The 25,845-nt window shown below is 45.9% G+C and overlaps 2 protein-coding genes across 4 annotated transcripts in view; one reads left to right on the top strand and one right to left on the bottom strand.

Annotated features, from left to right (window-relative positions):
- Nucleotides 1-25,845, bottom strand: part of AIMP1 (aminoacyl tRNA synthetase complex interacting multifunctional protein 1) — a 433,090-nt gene that overhangs the window by 43,964 nt on the left and 363,281 nt on the right. Inside the window, exons 1-2 of one of the 3 annotated variants that reach the window (XM_069978426.1) lie at nt 6,795-6,813; nt 3,525-3,579 (exon numbers count right to left, since the gene is read on the bottom strand). The exons of 1 other annotated variant lie outside the window; for it this stretch is intronic. In XM_069978426.1, the coding sequence (XP_069834527.1) occupies nt 3,525-3,526 (2 nt within the window). In that variant the 5' untranslated portion in view covers nt 3,527-3,579; nt 6,795-6,813. Of the gene's footprint in view, nt 1-3,524; nt 3,580-6,794; nt 6,874-25,845 lie in introns of those variants that run through there. One more of the 3 variants, XM_069978427.1, reaches the window with a different exon arrangement.
- The window catches only part of TBCK (TBC1 domain containing kinase), a 205,743-nt gene continuing 190,720 nt past the window's right edge, over nt 10,823-25,845 (top strand). The window contains exons 1-2 of the mRNA XM_069978417.1: nt 10,823-10,931; nt 14,787-14,988. Of these exons, the coding sequence (XP_069834518.1) occupies nt 14,796-14,988 (193 nt within the window). The 5' untranslated portion in view covers nt 10,823-10,931; nt 14,787-14,795. The remainder of the gene's footprint in view (nt 10,932-14,786; nt 14,989-25,845) is intronic.

Here is a 25,845-nt window from a genome sequence, read left to right as displayed (position 1 = left end):
ATTTTATCTGAAATTCTCCTTATTGGTGATGGGTGCCGCTCAAAGCGGCATAGACTTCACTTTTATGTCTAACAAACAAATAATATGTCAAACAAGACACCATGGTATATGGTGGGATTTCTTTTTGATGATGTTCCGACGTATAGCAATGGTGTGCAGCCATAATGTGCCCTCTTATATATTGCACGACATCAGTATTATATGAATGTACTGTCAGGGGGATATGTTCTCATGGGTAACTTGGCAGGATGCAGAGCACCGCAGCCCAAGATGGCAGACACAACTGGTTAAAAAGGAAGAAGGAACAATTACTCAACCTATGTCATTACCTTCAGCGTTGGTTTGGTTGCTCACCCACTATGAGCCCAAGAAGATTCAGGAATCTGTCTGGTAGGTCAGATGCTTAGTCTAGGCCTAGACAGAAGCTACAGTATACATAGTCACATCCACACTGATCAAACACTGATGGCTCGCCTAGTCTGATATATTGTAGCAAACCTTCAAGTGTCACTGCCGTTTACATTTTTTTGCAGAAATCAATAGTACAGGTGATTTTAAGAAACTTTGTAATTGGGTTTATTAGCCGAAAAATGCTATTTTATCATAAAAAAGCAGTTTGAAGCTCTCCCCCCTGTCTTCATTGTTCTCTATGGAGAGGGGAGGGGTGGTGGGAGATGAGGCTCCAAAACAGGACAACAAAGAGTTAATTTACAACTACATCACCAGGCTATCTCCTCTGAGGTCAGCACTGACCTCTCTGACCTCTGAATACTGGCTATCACACAGGTCCCGCTTTGTAATCCTTTGTTCTCTGCTGGTGACTAATCTCCCTCCTCCCCCCTCCTTTCTCCATAGGTTACACAGGGCTCGACTGATGTAAAAGAGTCGAGATTTCCTGGTAATGAGCAGTGAATGAGAGAGGGGGGGGGGGACCTAGGGAAAGTCTTTTTGAATGCAGATAATGGCATACGTTTCAAAGATTTTTATTGAAAGGATTTTTTCACACAGAAAATTTTGTACACAAACAATAAAGATATAAGAGTACATAGGTATAGGTAGAAGTGGGAACCACCATATCATAAATTGGTAAGTAAGGTCCAGGGACCAGCAGAGTCCATGGGTCAACGCCCCCCCCTGATGGGGATAGAGTATCGCCTTTGCTTGTAATCCATACGGTATTGCAGATCAGGGCGATAATGGCTTCCTTGTAGGTGGTCCCGCTAGGTACCAACAGCAATCAAATAGAAGAGGTAACTATAACTTTGTAAACAAGGCGACCTGTCATCAGGTCAAACAAATCAACCAAACAGATAGTAAGGCAGGGCAGCGTCTCCAGGCATGTAGGGTAGGTATTGTACACAGTCAGGGGGGGTTAGGTCAGGTAGCTAGTACTTCGTAGATTAGTTGCACCCGTACATGAGGTTATCAACAAAGGGCGTTGGCGTAGGAGGGGGGGGGGATGGGTATGTCTCCATGTGAGGTCAGGGGTAGTGTGGTGTTTACTGTTAGTCCACACCTCCCATTGCGCAGAAAAGGAATTAACAGTCCCTTTGCCTTGAGCTATATACAATTCCATGGCGTATATCATTCTGGTTTCTGCTATGACATCCATAGCTAGGGGAGGGACTCTAGACTTCCATTTTCTGGTGATTAATAGACGTGCTATAGTCAGGATTTTGCAAAATATAGGTTTGTGTCGGGCCGGGATCTGGGGCAATCGTAAGGATAGTAGTACCTGTTCCGGAGAAAGGGCGAGTTGTGTCCCAAACAGTGAATTCAACAAGTCTGACACCTGGCTCCAGAACAAGCAGAGAACTGGGCACTCCCATAGTACATGTATCAATGAACCTGTTTGACCGCAGCGTCTCCAGCAAAGTGGATCCGACGATGGGTATATTAAATTGAGTCTTTGCGGTGTGTAGTACCAGCTCAGGCGGCACTTAACCACATTCTCCCTTTGTGGGATGCTTAACACAGACTTAAGGGACCAGCGGAACGCCTGTGTTCATTCTTGTGGTGAAAATGAGGACTTTAGCGCTGTTTCCCATTTAAGAATATATGGATCCTTGCTGAAGACACTGAGGTCCCCCACGTATTCATAGAGTGGCCGTAGGCCTTTCTGTTTACGATTTAGTAATAGGGGTAAATATGGATCCCATAGTATTTTTACCTTAGCCTTAGTACCCAAGAAGTGGCGTATTTGCAGATATATGTAAAAGTCATGGACTGGCAACTGGAGCAGATAATGGCATAGTTGCCTAATAAACCCAATAACAAAGTTTCGTCTGTACTATTGATTTCTGCAAAAAAATAAATAAATAAATTAACCGACAGTGACACCTTCAGGTCGCTTCAGGTCCCCAACCCATGCAGTAACATGTCTGGTGAGATTCATACATCAAAATTCAGCAAAAATAGAACGCAGCAAGACAAAAGGGTGCAGTAAAAGAGTATATTAGAGTGTTCTCATTTACTGGCTACAATATTGTTATATACCGCCAGAGTAATGGTGCGTTTACAGATTTATCTGACAGATTTTTTACGCCAAAGCCGGGAACAGACCATAAACAGGGAACAGGTCATAAAGGAAAGAAACTGAGATTTCTCCTCTTTTTAAATCCATTTCTGGCTTTGGCTTCAAAAATAATCTGTCTGTGTAAACACACCATAAGGGTCCCTACAAAAAGAAAGAAAGCTGCAAATGAGCGCCGATCAGCACTCGTTGGCAGTGCATTTACACGGCACAAATAACCGAGATTGGCTCCCGAACGGGCCCTGTATTGTTTGTGCGGCCATGGAAACTGCCAGCACAGATATGTATATGTAAAAGGCTCTTCTGCCTAATCAATGTGTACAGACACGCTACTGCGGACTGAGTGGTACCATCATCCAGATGACCACACAACGCCCTACAAGGATCCAAACAAAATCAGGAGTGGAACCGAGAAAAATGGTAATGGAAAGAATTGCAGGTTATGTGTTTTCAACCCACTTCTGGTTTTGGTTGAAAAAATACTGATGAAATACTATGTGTGAACATAGCCCTGTAGTACTTTTTAGCCTCCATTAGTGATAATACTGTTACATTTATAGGCTATGTTCCCACACAGTATTTTTGCAACCAAAAACCAGGAGTGGATTGAGAACACAGAAAGGATATGTTCCCACACTGTTGAAATTAAGTGGATGGTCGTCATTTAATGGCAAATACCGGCCGCTGTTTTGAAATAATAGACGTTATTTGCTATTGAATGACGGCCATCCACTAAATTTCAACAGTGTGGGAACATATCCTTTCTGTGTTTTCAATCCACTCCTGGTTTTGGTTGCAAAATACTGAGCAAAAATTCTGTGTGGGAACATAGCCATAAAGCTCAATTCACATTGGTGTTAGAAGCTCCTTTGCAAATGCTGTCAGATTATTTCTGACAAAAGACACGAAAGTCCTTACCAGCCTAACAGAAAGACCTGAAAATAATATAAGTGAGACCATCATAAAGACCTGGAAGTAAACAGGCACTTACATGTATGGACAGTAACCTGATGGCCAAGGGATTTCCCCCCACACAAGCTGGATATCTACAAGTAGACAGAAAGGTTTCACTTTTGGGTTTTGTTCCTTCTGTCTCCTTCCCCCAGTTCTAAGCTGCTGCTTCCTGCTAAAGAGACAGAAAACTGTGTATAAGCTGTTCTCTCCATCTCCTCTCTCTTTCTCTCTTCCAAGACGGCTCATGTTAACAGTTCTCCTGTCCCGCAGTTTCTGCACTGTGTAATGGGGGAAGAGTTTATCTAAGGTTATTGTGATTAACCTTCCCAGCCTCACAGAGTACAAAAACATCCAGCCAGGGACACAGTTTACATGAGCTGTCTCAGAAGGGATATGAAGAGAACAGCTCATACACAATTTTCTGTGTCTTCAGCAGAAAGCAGCAGCTCAGAACTGGGGGAAGGAGACAGAAAAGGTAATGACATGTATGGAATGGATTGTTAAAGGGGAACTATCAGCAGGTTAGACACTAGCTCCCTAGTGGGCATGGGGCACTGAGGATGAAGGCATGTCTCTTACCTTCATCCTTGCCGCTGTTCTCGTGCCCAGTAAGCCATAAGTGTCCTCCACTGATAATCATTAGAAGAGGTGGGCTGGCGGGGGCTATACCTCCGCCCCCCCCCCCCCCCAAATAAATATCAACTTAGTGGGCAGGATAAATCAGTGCTCGGGGGTGGTAGCCCCATCTCCAATGTGCATAACAGCACAGGAATGGTGCAAAGGATGAAGGTAAGAGGCATACCTTCATCCTCAGCGCCCCATGTGCACAATAGGGGGTTACCAGCAGGTTAGATTCATGTAACCTGCTGATAATTCCCCTTTAATCTCTGGGGGGGGGATTATTTAACATGTATTTTAATTGAGTGGAATACCCTTTTAAAGGGAACCTGTCACCAAGACAATGTTATCTAATCTGTCACCATCATGTTATAGAGCAGGAAGAGCTGAGTGGATTGATATATATCTTAGTGGGACAAGATTCAGTATAACATGTAGATTGAAATCCCTGCTCATTCTGTGGTAGTGGGCGGAGTCACTCAATGGACTGGACTCTTGGAATGGCATGGAAACGTCAGGGATTTTACATTTAATAAATGACAAATTAGAAAGTATCTTTTCCCATAGAGATATATATCAATCCTCTCAGCTCCTCCTGCTCTATACCATGATACCGATAGCTTAGGGAGCATTTTCATGGTGACGGATCCCTTTAAATGGTTATCCAGCAAAAATCTCTCTCTGAAATCAACCGGTTTCAGAAAGTTATATAGACTTGTAATTAACTTCTATTTAATAATCTTAAATTTTCACTACTTATTAGCTGCTGTATGTCCTGCAGGAAGTGGTGTATTTTTTCCAGTCTGACACAGTGCTCTCTGCTGCCACCTCTGTCCATGTCAGGAACTGTCCAGAGCAGGAGAGGTTTTCTATGGGGATTTGCTACTACTCAGGACAGTTCCTGACATGGACAGAGGTGGCAGCAGAGAGCAGTGTGTCAGACTGAAAAGAAAACACCACTTCCTGCAGGACGTACAGAAGCTGATAAGTATGGGAAGACTTGAGATTTTTAAATAGAAGTACATTAAAAATCTATATAACTTGCGAGTTTGATTTTCACTGAATAACCCTTTTAAGTGCACAGATTTTTTTTTTTTCTTTCATCTTTTCACATCTCAGAACATCTCGCAGATGACAATAGGCATTTTTTGGCTAAAGCCCTCTCTAAAAGCAGTAGAAAAAAACACTATACTGCTAGCAATATGGCTAGAACTTTTTTTTGGTAAAATATGGAGTGAGTGTGAGAACAAGGCCTAAGGGTACTATTACATGGGCCGATGGAGGACCGATAATAACTGTAAATGAGCGCTGATCTGCTGGATGGGCACTTGTTTACTGGGCTTATTACACGGCCCGATAATTGTTTAAAGGCAATGTACCGTGAGGCCCTGGGCTGAAACACTGGAGGCGGGCCGACCCACCCCCAGTGAGAGGAAACAGCCACCCCTCTATGACAGGGCTCCATTAGAATCAATGGAACCATATCATAGAGGGGCAGGGGTTTCCTCCTACTGGGGGTGGGTCGGCCCGCCTCCAGTGCTTCAGCCCGGGGCTCATGGTACATTGCCTTTGACAAGGGCTGCATGGACAGGCAGCCCTAGCTAAACTGGCATACATTACATATCCATGGTCCACGGTTCCTCTTTCGGTCCGCTTCTCCCCGAGTCCCACACGCTGCAGCTTCAGAGCCTGTCTTAACTGAAAGGCCGCTCAGCCAATCACTGGCCGCAGCGGTCCCGGCCTGCGATTGGCTGAACGGCCTGTCTTAGCTCAGCTCAGCTAAGACAGGCCGCTCTGAAGCTGCAGCGCGGGAAGAAGCGGACCGCAAGAGGAGCCCTGGACCATGGATAGGTAATGTATTTACTTTGCAAATTGTCAGTCGCACACTGCTATTTCACGTAGCGATGCGCGGTCGGTGCCCAACAATTATAGGTCCAAACCTATATCAACGTGTTTATTACAGGGAACGATAATCAGCCGGATAGAGCCGATTCCGACGATTATCGTTCCGTGTAACAGTACCCTAAAGATGCTTTCCACATTACTTGGAACTAGACCAAGGCGACCAATTCTATCAGAATCCATCAACTCTTCCTCAACAAGAAGGATCAGCAACATTGGCTGGTAACATGCCTGATCCTCCCACAAGGTGGGGCAGAGGCAGCTGTCAGCCAGCCCTTCACCTAACACATCTCTATGGCCGCCCTGTCAGCTGTTACAGCACTTTGTACCCTCTGGCACATACAGGACCATGCTGGCACTGCCTACCTGGGGGAATGGCTGAATGTATCCCATGTCCAGCACTGCTAGGGGTGTTATGTATGTATATATAATATCTATACCAGGAGTAGGGAACCTTGGCTCTCCAGCTGTTGCAAAACAACAACTCCCATCATGCCTGGACAGCCAAAGCTTTAGCTGTCCAGGCATGATGGGAGTTGTAGTTTTGCAGCAGCTGGAGGGTGAGCAGTGTGTAGGTGCGGCACTTCTCTATAGCGCTTACACGTGTTGTGAGCCGCCCCTCCCCCCCGGCCGGCATGCCGCACCGCCGCTCAGTCACAGCTGACCCCACACTCCGCCCACTGCCTCCTCAGCTGGGCCCCGGATAACACTGGTGACACCCCCAACACCCGCTCCCGGCTCACCCCACCGCCCGGGTACCGAGCTCCCCATATACAGCCCAGCTTACCTCTTCCTGAGGGCTTTTCCAGCGAGGCCGGCGCAAGGAGGTGACGTCAGAGATCACATGACATGGCCGGAGCCGCTGGTCCTGTGGGCGGAGCTGTCCATTTAGGGAATTGCCAAAAAGCATGGGGAACATTCGGCCCTCCAGCTGTTGCAAAACTACAATTCCCATCATGCCTGGACAGCCAAAGCGAAGCTTTGGCTGTCCAGGCATGATGGGAATTGTAGTTTTGCAACAGCTGAAGGTTCCTCATTCCTTCAATACACTGTACTACGACTACAACTCCCATCATACACTGTTATAGTAGAAGACAGATGCTGCTAACGCCGAAGGCACTGTGCCATAGCTGTCCCAGTGGTTACTTAGTACTGGGAGGAGGTATTGGGGTGGTAGTACTAGGCAGTAAGAGGGAATGGCAGTGCCACCTCACTTATTTCAGCATTGTACAGTGTATGGCAGTCTGTCCTGTGCAGCATCCACCCTCTCAGCACTATACAGTGTATGGCAGTCTGTACTGTGCAGCATCCACCCTCTCAGCACTATACAGTATATGGCAGTCTGTACTGTGCAGCATCCACCCTCTCAGCACTATACAGTATATGGCAGTCTGTACTGTGCAGCATCCACCCTCTCAGCACTATACAGTATATGGCAGTCTGTACTGTGCAGCATCCACCCTCTCAGCACTATACAGTGTATGGCAGTCTGTACTGTGCAGCATCCACCCTCTCAGCACTATACAGTATATGGCAGTCTGTCCTGTGCAGCATCCACCCTCTCAGCACTATACAGTATATGGCAGTCTGTACTGTGCAGCATCCACCCTCTCAGCACTATACAGAATATGGCAGTCTGTACTGTGCAGCATCCACCCTCTCAGCACTATACAGAATATGGCAGTCTGTACTGTGCAGCATCCACCCTCTCAGCACTATACAGTATATGGCAGTCTGTACTGTGCAGCATCCACCCTCTCAGCACTATACAGTATATGGCAGTCTGTACTGTGCAGCATCCACCCTCTCAGCACTATACAGAATATGGCAGTCTGTACTGTGCAGCATCCACCCTCTCAGCACTATACAGTATATGGCAGTCTGTACTGTGCAGCATCCACCCTCTCAGCACTATACAGTATATGGCAGTCTGTACTGTGCAGCATCCACCCTCTCAGCACTATACAGTATATGGCAGTCTGTACTGTGCAGCATCCACCCTCTCAGCACTATACAGTATATGGCAGTCTGTACTGTGCAGCATCCACCCTCTCAGCACTATACAGTATATGGCAGTCTGTACTGTGCAGCATCCACCCTCTCAGCACTATACAGTATATGGCAGTCTGTACTGTGCAGCATCCACCCTCTCAGCACTATACAGTATATGGCAGTCTGTACTGTGCAGCATCCACCCTCTCAGCACTATACAGTGTATGGCAGGGCCAGGGAACCTTGACTCTCAGGATGTTGCAAAACTACAACTCCCATCATGCCTGGACAGCCAAAGCTAAAGCTTTGGCTATCCATGCATGATGGGAGTTGTAGTTGTGCAACGGCCGGAGAGCCAAGGTTCCCTACCCCTAGTGTATGGCATTCTGTGGAGGGGCCACTAGTGGGTTTGCCCTGTAGGTTTCTCCGGTAAGACGACAACACAACAGGGGAGGGCTGAGAAATGTAAAAATATCTGAGCACTTTAATCACTGGTCAGTGTTCACACTCAGGATTGTGACCTGAGCGGCCGTGTACCAAGATCCTTCATATAAAAGTGGCCGTCCGGGCTTTATTCTCTTTACACTTTTGTTAATTCTGACGGTGGTCATAGGACTACAAAATGATCTAATATAGCAAAATTTGTGGCTGAAACATTATACAGTTGATAGGGATACCTCTCTACCATCACTACCTACCCTGCTCCCCACTGTGTCCCTGTATAGTGAGCTGATCCCCCAGGTTTGGGAATTTTCTGGAAGAATATAGAAAATCTCAACAGGGGCTAAAAAGAGGTTCTCCAGGTGAAAAAAAAAAATCACTTTTTCCCTATGCACAGGATAGAGGAAAAGTAGGAGATCGCAGGGGTCCGACCTCTGTACCCCCCCTCGCCTATCTCCATATTGGGCCCTGCCGGCTGTTATGAATAGAGGCGCGGTACGGCATGTGATCCGCGGCTCTATTCATCCCTATGCAGCTGACGGAAAGAGCCAAGTACATCGCTCTTCCAGCGTACTTGACTTTTTCTGTCGCTCCATAGGAATGAATAGAGCCATGGGTCACATGCCGCACCTCTTTTCATAACAGCCGGTAGGGCCCAATATGGAGATAGGCGGGGGTTAAGAGGTTGGACCCCCGCGATCTCCTACTTTTCCCCTATCCTGTGCATAGGGGAAAAGTGATTTTTCCTGGACAACCTCTTCAAAATGAATGTACCACTTTGCTCAATGTAATGGCGCGGTTAATTTAATTTGATTTTTTACAGTAAGTGAAATGGTACATTCAATTTAAAGGGGTTATCCAGCGCTACAAAAACATGGCCACTTTTTCCCCTACTGTTGTCTCCAGTTCAGGTGCGGTTTGCAATTAAAGAGTCACTGTCGTATTTTTTTTTTTTTTTTTGCAGAAATCAATAGTCCAGGCGATTTTAAGAAACTTTGTAATTGGGTTTATTAGCCAAATCTGCCATTATCTGCATGTAAAAAGCCTTTTCCCAGGTCCCCCCCTCCTTCCTCTTTTTCATCCACTCCAAAAAATCTGAAAATTGTGACTTGTTGCAGGAGACGTCCCCTGTCTGCTCTAGGGAGAGGGGAGGGGGGAGGAGGAAGGAGGGAGTTAGCCGGCAGCAGAAAGCAGATAACAGAGGATTACAGGCACGGAGCTGGGTGACAGCTGTAATCTGAGCTCAGACAGGTCACTGGTGATGGTCAGTAGAGATATCCCGTGAGGGATTTGTAGATTAACTCTTTGTTGGCCTGTTTTGGTCTTTTCTTTAGCTCTCTCCATAGGAGAACAATGAAGACAGGGGGGAGAGCTTCAGACTGCTTTTTCATGATAAAAATGCATTTTTCGGATAATAAACCCAACTACAAAGTTTCTTAAAATCGCCTGGACTATTGATTTCTGCAAAAAAAATTTCACGACAGTGACACTTTAAGCTCCATTTACTTCAATGGAACAGAGTTTCAAAACCCCACCCAATCTGGAGACAACAGTAGGGGGGAAAGTGGCCATGTTGACATTAAATGGCGAAACAAACATCACTCTGTAACATGACACCAGGGTGATGAGACCCCTAACACCTCCGGAAAGGCTTCTCTTACTAAAAGCATGGAAGGATACTTCTAGGATTGATGCCTGATGGTTGTGATATTATAAGGCAGGGATGGGAATTGTAGTTTTGCAACAGCTGGAGGGCTGAAGGTTCCCCATCCTGCCGTTATAGTATCACAACACAGAGAACTTATATAGTGCTCCTGTGTTTTGGCTCCTTTCTTAGGGTACGTGCACACTACGGAATGGTGACGGATAACCCGTTGCGCATTTAGCAGCTTGTACCCGCATTCATTCTTTGGACGGACGATGGAATCCGCCCGTGCATGGAATGGAGTCTATGACATGGGCGGACGTGGGCTGCGGGCAGGTACGAGCTGCGGAATGCGCAACGGGTTATCTGTCGTCATTCCGTAGTGTGCACGTATACTAAACTTGATAAAATTACTGAGCAGTATTCCCTAATTTGTGGAACTACAACTCCCATCATGCCAACACAGAGATCAAGCGCAGTCCTGTGGCTTGAAGGCTAACACAGCAGATATAAGAAGGCAGATGTCAGTCCAGTGCTGCCCAGCTAGGAGCGGCTGTCAGCTGTAGCATCTTGTCCAGGAGGCGATAGGGGGGCAGTACATGGGCCAAGGTGACAGCTGGCTCCATCACACGTCATCACTGTGCGCAGGTCAGCCATCTCCCCGCTGTCACCTGGAGCCAGATCACATGGAAAGGGCTAGTTAGTATACCGGCGCCTGCTGATGATGTCACGGTCACATGACAGCGCCTCTGTCAATGGAGTGTGTAGTGTATGTGTAGTATAGGGATGTGTGGACGCTGAGCTGCCGGGAGGGAGAAGCGGCGCCTGTCAGCAGGAGGACACCGGGTGAGACCTCACAACTATCCAGTAGACTTCTCCCGTATAACCTGCATGGAAATAGAGAAGCAGACAAGGGGCTGACATAACAATGGCTTACACAGTGCTATATGGGGAACAAGTACATGAAAGTGACTCAGTAACTTCTATCACATATGTGTTAGTCAGTGTGCACACCTCCTGTATATGGGGAAGCCTCTAAAGTATAAGAGAGTCCTGCTTATCTGGGTGCTGTCTGCCTGTATACAGTGAGCCGCCATAACAACATACATGATACACAGTCTAACCTTGTGACCACTGTATGGTGGATATGCCCGGTGTATGTCACTGTCGGTGGATATGCCCGGTGTATGTCACTGTCTGTGGATATGCCTGGTGTATGTCACTGTCTGTGGATATGCCCGGTGTATGTCACTGTCGGTGGATATGCCCGGTGTATGTCACTGTCTGTGGATATGCCCGGTGTATGTCACTGTCTGTGGATATGCCCGGTGTATGTCACTGTCTGTGGATATGCCCGGTGTATGTCACTGTCTGTGGATATGCCCGGTGTATGTCACTGTCGGTGGATATGCCCGGTGTATGTCACTGTCTGTGGATATGCCCGGTGTATGTCACTGTCTGTGGATATGCCCGGTGTATGTCACTGTCTGTGGATATGCCCGGTGTATGTCACTGTCGGTGGATATGCCTGGTGTATGTCACTGTCTGTGGATATGCCCGGTGTATGTCACTGTCGGTGGATATGCCCGGTGTATGTCACTGTCTGTGGATATGCCCGGTGTATGTCACTGTCTGTGGATATGCCCGGTGTATGTCACTGTCTGTGGATATGCCCGGTGTATGTCACTGTCTGTGGATATGCCCGGTGTATGTCACTGTCGGTGGATATGCCCGGTGTATGTCACTGTCGGTGGATATGCCCGGTGTATGTCACTGTCGGTGGATATGCCCGGTGTATGTCACTGTCTGTGGATATGCCCGGTGTATGTCACTGTCTGTGGATATGCCCGGTGTATGTCACTGTCTGTGGATATGCCCGGTGTATGTCACTGTCTGTGGATATGCCCGGTGTATGTCACTGTCTGTGGATATGCCCGGTGTATGTCACTGTCTGTGGATATGCCCGGTGTATGTCACTGTCTGTGGATATGCCCGGTGTATGTCACTGTCGGTGGATATGCCCGGTGTATGTCACTGTCGGTGGATATGCCCGGTGTATGTCACTGTCGGTGGATATGCCCGGTGTATGTCACTGTCGGTGGATATGCCCGGTGTATGTCACTGTCTGTGGATATGCCCGGTGTATGTCACTGTCTGTGGATATGCCCGGTGTATGTCACTGTCTGTGGATATGCCCGGTGTATGTCACTGTCTGTGGATATGCCCGGTGTATGTCACTGTCGGTGGATATGCCCGGTGTATGTCACTGTCGGTGGATATGCCCGGTGTATGTCACTGTCGGTGGATATGCCCGGTGTATGTCACTGTCGGTGGATATGCCCGGTGTATGTCACTGTCTGTGGATATGCCCGGTGTATGTCACTGTCGGTGGATATGCCCGGTGTATGTCACTGTCGGTGGATATGCCTGGTGTATGTCACTGTCGGTGGATATGCCCGGTGTATGTCACTTTTTATTTTGGTGAGGCTGGCTATACCCTTTCCCCTGTGGTCAGTAACCTGCCGGACTGTTTGGGGGGTCCCTTAGGTGCTTATCACGGTGATCCAGAGTGGAGTTGTGACCCACCCGGACTAGTTGTGCCGCCACCCACACAAAGGGGAGATGACCCGAGGAAGTTGTAATGGCTGTGTAGGTGCTTAGATAAGGATCACAGAGTCCAGTTAAAATAAATAAACTCTTCTTTACCACCAGAATACTTGATATAGTGATACACAGTAAGTTTCAGCTTGATAAGTTACTTTAGACCTTAGTGACAGGATCTGTGCTGAGAGCTGAGAAGGATTACAGCAGTGCTGACTGAGTTGCGCGCTGAGAGGTAGAAGAAGTTCAGATAAGTAGAGAGGAGGATGTCGAGAGAGTCCCAACCCAAAGTAGTACTGTGCTCTGCCGGAACTTGAGAAGTAGAATACTTGAGAGTATAGAGAGTTCTTGTGCCCATGCTTTGACTCTTTTGGTCTTTGCTCCATCTATTGCCCACCAGTGTCAGATGACCCGTCCTAGAGGGTGACACAAGCCCCAGACCGTGTTACCTGGGATGAGCAGAGTGGCCAAGGTTTCCTGGTTACACTCGCGGAGCAAGAAGCCTATGTACTCTATGTGGATCAGTTCCTATTTTTTCAGGATACTGTCCTGCACCTTTAAACTTGTTCACGGCGCGGGCTGGGATGATCCCTGACTTGCCCTCTCTAAACGTGCGTTCAGCACTGCATAGTGTGTAGAAGTGCTGCTTTCAAGGAACGGGTGTCTGTCCCCATGTGCGTCCGTCCACCTTAGACTAGACTACACTGGGCTAGTTGTGTGAGTCCCGTAACAGGGGACCTGGCATAGGCCAGGGCCCAGCTTGACCGCTGTAGGGAGCACTCTTGTGTGCGTCCGTCCTCTACAGAATCCAAAGTTAGACTCCCTAAGGTGTGGCTACACTTCCTCTCCCCATGTGACAATTTCCTACAGCATCTGTAATGCGTGCTGTGAGTGGGTGAGAAGAGAGTGCAAAAAAAAGAGAAGGATAGAGATAGGTAGAAAAGAGAAAATGCTCTCATTGGTGCACAGATCACAGAGACAATAACCCTTTAGACATTACAGCTGTGCAATACTAGCGACATCTAGTGGCAAACTTAAGTAATACCTCATCACTACTGATACTCTAAAGTACAGGGTTTTGCGAGAGGTGTAAGAACAAGCAACACATGTGGTGAGTAGAGATGTGCGAACTTGCTGGATTTCTGCTTCGTATGAACCAGAAATCTCGGCGTCTGACTCCCGCTGTCTGCCGACTCCGTGCAGTGGGTGGATACAGCGTAAGGAACGCCTAGAAAACTGGGATACAGCCATTGGCATAGGCTGTATCCCAGTTTTCTAGGCGTTCCTTACGCTGTATCCACCCACTGCATGGAGCCGGCAGACAGCGGGAGTCAGACGCCGAGATTTCTGGTTCCTACGAACCAGAAACCCAGCAAGTTCGCTCATCTCTAGTGGTGGGACACCACATATATGACTTGTATATGTCACTGTCGGTGGATATTCCTGGTGTATATCTCTGTCGGTGTATATTCAGAATATAGATGGTACACAAGTAATAACACGTCCTTTAGAGGTGAATTCACACACTGCAGATTAGTTCTGCGACTGTCCCATTTTTCAGAATACCATGTGCTTGTTGCAGGAAGTTTCCCATTCAGAACAATAGAACAAATTATTAAAAATTTCAGTATAAAATCTGCAGCCTGTTCTAATACTGATCATTAGCCAGGGTTCACACATAAAGGGAAACTAACCTAACCTGTCTCTATAGCGCATGGGGAGCTTTGCAGGATCTGCGCTTAATGGCAGTAAATGATGGCATTGTAAACCCATACAGACCTAGTTCTGAGTCTGCTCGGATTGTATCCAGCCTGGACAGTCCTCCTTGAGGGTGAATACATTGGGGGAGATTTATCAAACATGGTGTAAAGTAAAACTGGCTCAGTTGCCCCTAGCAACCAATCAGATTCCACCTTTCATTCCTCACAGACTCTTTGGAAAATGAAAGGTGGAATCTGATTGGTTGCTAGGGGCAACTGAGCCAGTTTCACTTTACACCATGTTTGATAAATCTCCCCCTATGTATCTATGTGCATGTAGCACTGAATGCTTTTACCAATATACCTCCTATCTTGTGTTTGCAATTCCTCTCTCCTACAGCCGCCCATCATGGCTCCCCTAAAGGACGCAGGACTCGGAGCGTTCACGTTCTTCGCCTCAGCTCTCCCTCACGATGTATGCGGAAGTAATGGTCTTCCTCTGACTCCAAACTCTATCAAAATCCTGGGACGATTCCAAATTCTCAAGACAATTGTCCACCCCCGACTCTGTCAATATGTGGATATCACCCGTGGCAAACATGGTAAGGAGAACCAGTCCTAGATTGTGCCAGTGTCTATAAGTGTATAGAAAATAGCAACTTTCAAGTAGTCCGTCTGCTTAGTAATGCACCCCCAAATAATCATTGATGTGATGCATGCCCTGTGGGCTCTGTACCTCCAATGTAAGGTGCTGGTGGGGAGCCGTAACAAGAAACATTGCCTTCTCCAGGCTAGGGAGTTGAACTAGATGTTTTTCCCACAAGAAGGACAATGGGGTTGTTCGCACCTCTCTTGAGCTAGTTCCTCTCTTGGGCTCCATATGCTGGAGTCTGCCAGTGCTTCCACATTTACAGGAATGATGTGGTATCACATGGATCATGTAACATATAGGGGCCTATTCCACGGAGCGATAATCGTCTGAATCGTCCCAATTCGACCAATTATCGCTCTGTGGAATAGAGACAATGATCAGCCGATGATCGTGTCATCGGCTGATCGTTTATTTAGGTTCAAACCTAAAATCATCGGGCACCGACCGTGCATCCGCTGCATGGAATAGAGATGCGCGGTGGGCGACCGACGATCTTACATGCACCATACGTTACCTACACGTTGCAGGGCTTCTCCTGTGCTCCTTTTTCCTCCTGTTCCTGCTCGCAGCAACAGCTTCGGTGCGGCCTGCCTTAGCTTACAGACCGCTCAGCCAATCACTGGCCATGACAGCTAAACGATTATCGGGCCATGGAATAGGCCCAGTAAACGAGCGCCGATCTAGCAGATCGGCACTCGTTTATATTATCGATCAGGCCCCCATCGGCCCGTGGAATAGGACCCATAGTCCAACAGAATGAGAGCCACACTTTAAATCCAGCACTACAAAAATGTGGCCACTTTTCTACTCTCTTGTCTTGGGTGGGGTGGGGTTTCAAACTTAGCTACATTGAAGTAAGTGGAGCTTAATTGCAAACCGCACCTGACCTGGAGACAAGAGGGGGGAAAGTGGCCATGTTCTTGTAGCGCTGGATAACCCCTATAACTGTTCTCTGCCTGACTTATACATGGGGTTCCTGAGCATAGACTGATATGGACAAGAGTGAACTCATGCAAGCCTGAACTTTTGGCAAGTTCTCTCATCTCTATAAATTAGGCCTTTTTCTTTGCCATATGTTGGTGCACAGGTCTCAATAAGTCTGGCACATCTGTGGAAACCTATGTGGTAGCCTTAGAAACGAGCTGGCATAGATTTCCACTATAATTATTTTTCAATATTCTAACATACAAAAAAATCATGCAACATTTACACATTTACACATCTCATACCAACTGCATAAAATATGGATTGACTCTTACTAGGAACATTACTAGCTTTCCCACTAACATACAAATTATCGTCAATGCAGAGTGGCAAAATGGCTCAAATACTGTGCATATGCCCTATATTTGTGCACAAAAATTGGGAACACACACCTACATGGACATCGCAAATGATAAATGGCTCCAATGTCTTTTTTGTTTTGTCCCCTGACTTCTCAGTACATTTTACTATCTCTTTATTTGTGAGAGTTAAATGAGTTGAGTGCCCCCCATGGGTGATTAAAGTGTCATGTTGGGATTATGACAACTATTGAGTCTAAAAGACCACTAAGCAAGAAACACAAAGACCAAGGAGCCTACGAACAGATCAGAGAAGGACATTGTGAAGAAGTATAGATCAGGGTTGGGTTATAAAATGTCCCATCCCACTAGAAATCCATTGTAATAAACTGGAAAGAATACGGTATAACTACAATGCTGAGAAGAGACGCCTCCCACTAAAACTCAATGCTAACAATAAGGGTGCTCCACAGATCTATGGTGGAGATGGAAGTATCTGCTCACAGGATCACTATAAGCTGTACGCTCCACAGAGTGGGACTGGAGTGCAGGAAAAAAGACAATGGGGACATTTATCAAGGGTTTTGCATATATTTTTTAGTTAATGAGTGTTGGTTGCTCACATCTTTGGTCTAAGTGGTACAGTGGTACCTCGGCTCTCAAACTTAATTGGTTCCGGAAGGCCGTTTGAGAACAGAGCAGCGTTTTCCCATGGGAAATAATTTAAATGGGTTTAATTGGTTCCAACACCCACCAATAATTTCCTACAATACTCATTTATTACATTGAAAAGTGCGCAGTATAATCACTACAGTACAGTACAGAACAGCGCTATATACTGTACAGGACATTATACACAAGCAACATTCAACAAAACCAGCAATTATAGTACAGTAGTCACCAACTCTCCACCCATCTCTTATTGTATAGTGCCCCCCCCCCCCCCCCCGGAACTGTAAAGGATGGGTGATGGTGGTGCACTCACTGTACTACTACTGTACTGTATATGCACTCCAGCAGTCTTATACAGTACAGGATGGGAGATGGTGGTGCACTGACTTTACTACTACTGTACTGTATATGCACTCCAGCAATCTTATACTGTACAGGATGGGAGATGGTGGTGCACTGAATGTACTACTACTTTGCTGTATATGCACTCCAGCAGTCTTATACAGTACAGGATGGGAGATGGTGGTGCACTCACTGTACTACTACTGTACTGTATATGCACTCCAGCAGTCTTATACAGTACAGGATGGGAGATGGTGGTGCACTGACTGTACTACTACTGTACTGTATATGCACTCCAGCAGTCTTATACAGTACATGATGGGAGATGGTGCACTGACTGTACTACTACTGTACTGTATATGCACTCCAGCAGTCTTATACAGTACAGGATGGGAGATGGTGGTGCACTGACTGTACTACTACTGTACTGTATATGCACTCCAGCAGTCTTATACAGTACAGGATGGGAGATGGTGGTGCACTAACTCTACTACTGTACTGTATATGCACTCCAGTACTGTACTGTATGTGTAGCCTCACCAGTGCTAAACTCACCAGGTGCAACCCACCATCCACATTCTGCAGGTGGTAACCACAGACCATTTCTCTACTCTCATCCCTTTTGGCTGTTTTTTTGGTCACATTTGCATTTTGTCATTGCTCTCACCCATAGAGGTAACATGAGGCGGTGTCTACAACCCACAGAAGGTGCTTAGGTAGTGCAGCTCATCCAGGATGGCACATCAATGCGAGCTGTGGCAAGAAGTTTTGCAGACACTCTGTGCTCTTCACGGATGAGAGCAGATTCACACTGAGCACATGTGACAGATGTAACAGTCTGGAGACGCTGTGTAGAATGTTTTGCTACCTGCGACATCCTTCAGCATGACCGGTTTGGCAGTGGGTCAGTAATGTTGTGGGGTGGTATTACTTTGGCAGGCCGCACAGCCTTCCATGTGCTCGCCAGGGGTAGCATGACTGCTATTAGGTACCGAGATGAGATCCTCAGATGCCTTGTGAGACCATATGCTGGTGCAGTTGTCCCTGGGTCCTCCTAATGCAGGACATTGCTAGACCTCATGTGGCTGGAGTGTGTCAGCAATTCCTGGAAGAGGAAGGCATTGAGGCAATGGACTGGCCGCCCTTTCCCCAGACCTGAATCCTATTGAGCACATCTCAACAACCACCACCACATCCACCAACGTCATGTTGCACCACAGATTGTCCAGGAGTTGGCGCCACCCTACATGTCCAGGTGTTGAAGGGAGGCCAACCAGGCACATGGAGGCCACACACAATACTCAGCCCCATTTTGACTTGTTTTAAGGACATTACAGCAAAGTTGGATCAGGCTGGCTCCTCAGATGCTCCTGGATTTATATACAGAAGTGCACCTCTACATAAATCCAACTTGTATGCACGTTGAAAGGGGATCAGTTTGGTTCATGTCATCTATTAGTCACGTTCCCAGTTGTGAGCCCTCTCTGTACCCTCTTCAGTCGGCATGACGGGTTACCCTGTGGGTACACTGAAATGATTTGGAGTGGTCTGGTCCACGCCCCGACTTCAATCCAAGAGTCTTTGGCATAATTGCCGTATACAGTACCAACCCAACTAAGAAGTCCCAGAGCCTAGAGGTACCAAGCGGAAAGAGACAGAAACTAAAAGATGGGCATCTGTAAATGCTGCAGAAGGTGGCTCCACAAAGTATTGACTTTCCTGGTGTGAATTGTGCGGCCTTAGTAAGAAGTATGTGGTGTAAATGACATAGTACAAATGCCTAGTACATCTATTCCCATGTTGTAGTGCAACAAAGCAGAAGAACCTTCCACAAGGCGTCTTGGCTCAATGTTGTCTCTCATCGTCAGTAATATTATTACTGCCCGTATTTGCCCGTACATTTGGGCCACTTTATTTCCACAAAGGTCCCTCTGACCCCATAGCAGCAAGTGCCGTCATTCTGCCATAGGTGCTGACTTGTTTTCCTCTGTTTTGCGTGTTGCGAGGGATACATTTACACCCTTCTCTTCATTACCTTGGAGAGCAGAACAGGCCTGTAACTGAGGACTAGGAATCTGCTAGAACACAACGACTTTCTAATTTCTTCTCCAGATGCGCGGCTTCTCATCACCTCCACAACACGGCTGACATGAAATGGTCACTGACAATTGTCTTTATTACCGGCTCAGTCTCTTCCATACTCATTGCGGCTTGGAAAGCTTACAGTGGATTACATGAGCTGAGGAAAGGGCCTGACAGGGATTGAGGTTGCTATATGGCCTTTTATTCTGTATAATACATTTGCCTTTAAATGCCTTAATGCGCCTATACAGTACCTTAAGTGTAAATGCAGGAATACATATACCTGAGCTATTGTGCATACTTTTATGGATTGAAGCATTTTTTACTATGATTATGGACATGCTGCATTCATTTCATTGTATAACATGGATTTTTATGTAGTTTTTAATTTAATGGGAAATATCCACAACTAACTAGCGACCTTTCTGCATTGTAAGTTGACATGCTACATACATACAATACTTACAATACATGTAGCTTTTCTAATGCATTATTTTTTTTTTTACTGTATTTGTGGTAATTTTCATGTGCTATTGACTCTTTATTGCATGTACATACATTAAAGGAGAAGTCCAGCCTCAGGTTTTTTTTTTTAAATTGCATGGGGGAAAACATCAAACAGCACTAACTTAGCTCTCCCCATGCCCCCTTTTAGCCATCTGACCCTCCTGAGACCCCTGTCGGGCTCCAGGATCTCCAGTGCTGCTGACGTCATGACCTGGCTGATGGACTGACTCCACTCCAGTCACTCCACTACTACAATCAGAAGTTATATAACTTCTTAATATACAGTTATTACAGATACAGCCTTCTTTTTGGGCCTTCTCTTGCTGATGGAAGTAGTGTAGTTCCATCAAAAAGCATTCTGTCACGTCCTGCAGTCTTTCACCATTTTGAGTCATGACAATGCTGAAATGCTTCACGACTATAGGTGTTTCTTAGGGCCCTATTACACGGGACGATTATCGTGTGAAAAATCGTTAAATCGTTTGAATTTAAACGATAATCATTCTGTGTAATTGCAGGCAACAATCGAAAAATCGTTCGTATGTCGTTGATCGTTGATATAGATCTGAACCTAAAATTATCGTTAATCGTTCGCTGTAATTCCACGTTCGTTCGCTCAAGTTCCACATTTTTTCACTAATCGTTCAGTGTAATTGCACATTGTTCATTGTTTTCTGGGATCAGAAGGAGTAAACGATCGCAATAACGATCATAGTAACGATCATAGTAACGATTGTAACTAACGATTATCGCTCTGTGTAATATGGTGAACGATTTCAGGTGAATGATAAACAATCTAATTTGCGATCGTTTATCGTTAAAAATCGCTCAGTGTAATAGGACCCTTAAGCGTGACTGCTACACTACCTTTACTGGTGTGGACCTTTTTTTGGGGGTCAGAAACTCCCTTGTCACTGCCCAGCTCTCGCTAACGCCTCATTCAGGGATGTCAGACCCGATTAAAAGGTGTTCCAGGCAGTCTGTATACATGCTATTATACGTCATGTAACAAAGAGAAGAAGGGCGGTAAAATTGAGTGAGCTGGGCGCTGTGAAGAAGCGAGAAGACACTAGATGTTACAGACGGTCTCTGAACAGAACAAGAGGATGCTGGGACATGTAGGCTTTGAGCTGCCTGCACATGCAGCCTAGACCAGAAGTCATTGGAGAATAGCATATGATGAAAACAGGTGATATGGGGGTCGAAGAGCGGCAATTCCGGCCTCAAACGTTTGCTACAGACAAGGTGTACAAGATCCCTTCTTGAGTTTGCTTTTTTTTCTGACCTGGTCTTATAGTTGTCCTTTAGGGTACTCCAGGCGGGAGGGCTTTTTTCACAATGGCCAAGGAGGGGGTAGATGAAAGCAACGGCATCCACTTACCTTCCTGATTCCATTGCTAGGGTCCTGCATCGGGCTGCTCCAGTCTCCAGTCCCGGAAGCTTCTTGGTCTATTACATGGCTTGAGACGTAATGTTTCAAGCCCGCTCAGCCATTCAGCGGCTGTAGTGAAGTCCTGTCTTTACCACTGAATGGCTGAGCGAGCTTTAAACATCACGCTTCAAGCAACATCATAGACCAGGAAGCGTCCGGGGACCAGAGACTGGACCAGCATGATGCAGGATCCAACGCTGGAAACTGAGAGGTAAGTGGACGTCAATGCTTTCATCCACCCCCTCCCTGGCCATAGTGAAAGAAGCCCTCCTGCCCGGAGTACCCCTTTAAGGTGCGGTATAGCATTCCTGTAAGGTTGACGGTAATAGACAAGGGTAAGGGACAGTAATACATTGGAGTCCCGGTGTTCAGCCCTGAAAAAATCACCGTCTTACCACACACCATTTACCTTTTTCCTTTCAAGAGCTTAAAGTTATGAACTGTTTAAAAGTAATAATAGGAAGAAGGGATTGTTCCAATATCCCAGCTATAAATACTGTTTAGTGCACATGGCCGGTACTTGCCGAGCTCCACAATTGCCCTGCTCTGATGTAAATCTGCACTTCACATACAATGAGTGTAAAAGGGGCGAGAGCAGAACAAGATGTACAGCGTGTTCCATAGCAGCCAAGACATTATTGCTGCATGTACTCATGTGCGCTGCACTCCGGCTATATCTGTCCTTTATAGATTACTATTGTAATAATAGCTATTCAGGTCCCATTTCTGGCTTCAGGCATTTCTTTCATCACTGTCTTGTAACATCCTACAAATATCTCTTTTTATTAGAAATTGCATTTGGAAGCATTTATAACTTCGTTCTGTCCAAATAATAAAACTTGCATGTGTTCCTGAGTGTTTCAGTTCTCTTGGATGTGCAGAATATCACTTGTTACAGCAGCAGTCTGTGCTCCAGAGCCCCTTCTACTGTAACCTGCAGGTTCATATTAGAATCAGCCATGTTATAGACCCTCCCTGTATGTTCTTCACTATCTTCTAAACGTATTGGGACTCGTCAATCAAAGTTTCATCCCTGGCAAATGCCACGGACACGGCAGAGATTGTTACTTTTTCCGTGGCGTATTCCATTCGTAACTCCTGCTCGCCTAATGGGGGTGGGGGTAAGTATGGCAAGACGGGAGTTGGTGTTGTCTCCTCCTGTGCCAAAATGATTATGGTTTACACCTTTAAGCAGGCGTAAACTGTGCAGAAATGTACACCTGCTCCGGAGTAGGTGTAGATTTGTATGCAAGTCCAATGACATGTCCGACGGGCTTTACTAAGAGGTAAATTTGTCGTGGCTGGTGTACGAGCACCATCATATTAAAGGGGTATACCAGGAAAATGAAACTTTTCCTCTTTCCACAGTATAGGGGAAAAGTAGGAGACCGAGGGGGGATTGACCTCTGTACCCCCCGCTGAACTCCGTAACAGGCTCTGGTTTCTGTATTCTTAATAGAGCTGCGGGTATTGCATGTGACCCGCGGCTCTGTTCATTCCTATAGAGCGACGGAAAGACATGAGTACTCCGAATGAGCGCTATACATGGCTCTTTCCATTGCTCCATAGGAATAAATAGAGTCGCGAGTAATGTGCAATACCCGCGGCTCTATTCATAATACAGAGGCCCAATACAGAGACAGATCTCCTACTTTTACCCTATCCTGTGGACAGGAGAAAAGTTCATTTTTTTTTTCCTCGAAAACCTCTTCAAGACTTACAGTCTTGGTAAATGTCCCGTTATCTTTCAATCATTATGTCATGTATTATTGTCAGCTATCACTGAGGCAACCAGCAGAATAGTAAGTGACTCTTAGAAAAAAAACAAAACAAAACTTGTATCACGTAATCCTATATTATTTTTTCATAGTGCCCGGGAAGCTGGGCATGAAGGTAATTTTTTTTTACCTTTTATCCTTGTTAAAACACCATCAGGCTGCGTTCACACTACGTATATATTTCAGTCAGTATTGTGGTCCTCATATTGCAACCAAAACCAGGAGTGGATTAAAAACACAGAATAGCTCTGTTCACATAATGGTGAAATTGAGTTGATGGCCGCCATATAACAGTAAATAACGGCCATTATTTCAATATAACAGCCGTTGTTTTAAAATAACAGCAACTATTTGCCATTAAATGGCGGCCATCCACTCAATTTCAACATTGTGTGAACAGAGCCTTTATGTGTTTTTAATCCACTCCTGGTTTTGGTTGCAATATGAGGACCACAATACTGACTGAAATATACGTAGTGTGAACCCAGCCTCAATATGTAAATAAGGTGGTTTGTTGCCCTCAGTGCAGCAAGCCACCCCTCTCGTGAATATTCAGTGACGTCACCTCAATATTCATGAGCAGGGGTGGGCCAGTGGGGTGGACTGACCCATCCTTTTCTATAGAGATCAATTCTTACTATATTATCATCACAGGCAGGATTGCATTGAATGTTAAAGTGTCACTGACATATCATTGAGACATATCAAAATTTTTGATCGGTTCGGGTCTGAGTGCTCAGACCTGTACCAATGAGGAAAACAAGTATGGAGAAGATGTGCTGCAGCGCATCCACTATACGCTCTGAGTTAGAAAAAGAGAAAGAGAAATTCAAACGCAGATTGCCACCGGTTGGATGGTAAGTAAATTTTCTGTGTATGTCTGTGCTTTGTTTTTTCGGTGGGGCGCCACACTACCCCTTTAATTATAAAAAGAAACTTGGGGAGATTTATCAAACATGGTGTAAAGTGAAACTGGCCCAGTTGCCCCTAGCAACCAATCAGATTCCACCTTTCATTCCTCACAGGCTCTTTGGAAAATGAAAGGTGGAATCTGATTGGTTGCTAGGGGCAACTGAGCCAGTTTCACTTTACACCATGTTTAATAAATCTCCCCCAATGTGTACTGAATTTGTTTTGAGAAGATGTATATGATATTTGTACGGCTATCCTTAGACCAGCTAGCGAGTTGTATCTGTGCTTTCATGACTCTTATTTGCTGCCAATAGGTATTATATATTTCCCGGCAGACCAGGATGTGTAATGGCTGTATATAGTGTGTTCCGAGCTCTCTGATGCTTATTTTACATGACATCATTAGTTTAGAAAATCCAAGAAAAAGACGTTCTTAATAGAAGCCCTGGAGATGATGTCATCCTCCTGTAATAGCTGTCACTATCTGTGCCCTGATGAAACTAACACATACGAGTTATAGACTCCGCACTGAATGTCCCCCCGGTGTTTTGTAAGGCTGGGGGGACCCGTTAAAGTGGGATGTGTCAGGGCTGTGACGGAGCCATGTACAGAGAGGGAAGAACACCGCGTCCAGTGCTGATGTGAGCTCCTTCTCTCTGGGAATGAAATCCAGTAAATCACCTGTAGTAAAAAGTTTCATTGGAACATAGATTTTCCAGATTTTGGTGCAGGCACAATGCCGGATGTTTGGATCGCCTGTGTCGCTTATAATACTTTTCTTACAAGTTCTTCTATGGTTTAGGGAATTTTCCTTTTCTGAGATAGCAGAGGATGTCTGGTTCTCCTATTGTTTATTTCCTGGGTAGTTAGAATATATTTATAGTGGACGCCGTATATACCTTTTAAAGGGTGAAGGCAGGAAGTACATGATATTAAAGTGGTAAAATCTTTTTCTTTTAAATAAACTGGTGTCAGAAAAGTTTATAGATGTTTAATTAATTCGATTAAAAATCTCAAGTCTTCCCATACTTATTAGCTGCTGTATGTCCTGCAGGAAATAGTGTTTTCTTTTCAGTCTGACACAGTGCTCTTTGCTGCCACCTCTGTCCGAGACAGGAACCGTCCAGAGCAGGAGAGGTTTTCCATAGAAAACCGAGACAGAGTTCCTGTCTGGGACAGAGATGTCAGCAGAGAGCACTGTGCCAGACTGAAAATAAAACATTTCCTGCAGGACAAACAGCAGCTGATAAGTATGGGAAGACTTGAGATTTTTTTTTCTGACTTTCTGACACCAGTTGATTTGAAAGAAAAAGATTTTCACTGAACAACCCCTTTAAAAGGGTTATCCAGCGCTCCAAAAACATGGCCACTTTTCCCCCTCTCTTGTCTCCAGATAGGGTGGGGTTTGGAACTCAGTTCCATTGAAGTAAATGGAGCTTAATTGTAAAGTACACCTGAACTGGAGACAAGAGTGGGGCTGTCTCTGGAAGCAAATGGCCATCTTTTTATAGCGCTGGATAACCCCTTTAAAGATTATGTGTATCACTGGGAGATGGTGATGTAGGCTGGAGGGACTGGTCAGAGGTGGCGACATCAGTCAGAGAGTCTGGCTTGATCTCAGTGTCGGTCCCCTGTCGACTGCAAAGCGTCTACTTCCGAGACAAATTCTTAGCCAATCACCGACTGAGACGAGACAGCCCCACAGCCAGTCATTGGCTGAGCGGGCTGTCACTCCCCAGACAAGTTCATATCAGAAGTGAAGGCACTGTAGTCCACGGTGGACACAGGTGACACCAGAG

The sequence above is a fragment of the Dendropsophus ebraccatus genome, chromosome 7, assembly GCF_027789765.1.
Source record: "Dendropsophus ebraccatus isolate aDenEbr1 chromosome 7, aDenEbr1.pat, whole genome shotgun sequence".
Taxonomy (NCBI): Eukaryota; Metazoa; Chordata; class Amphibia; order Anura; family Hylidae; genus Dendropsophus; species Dendropsophus ebraccatus.
This window is presented reverse-complemented; position numbering and strand designations above follow the sequence as displayed.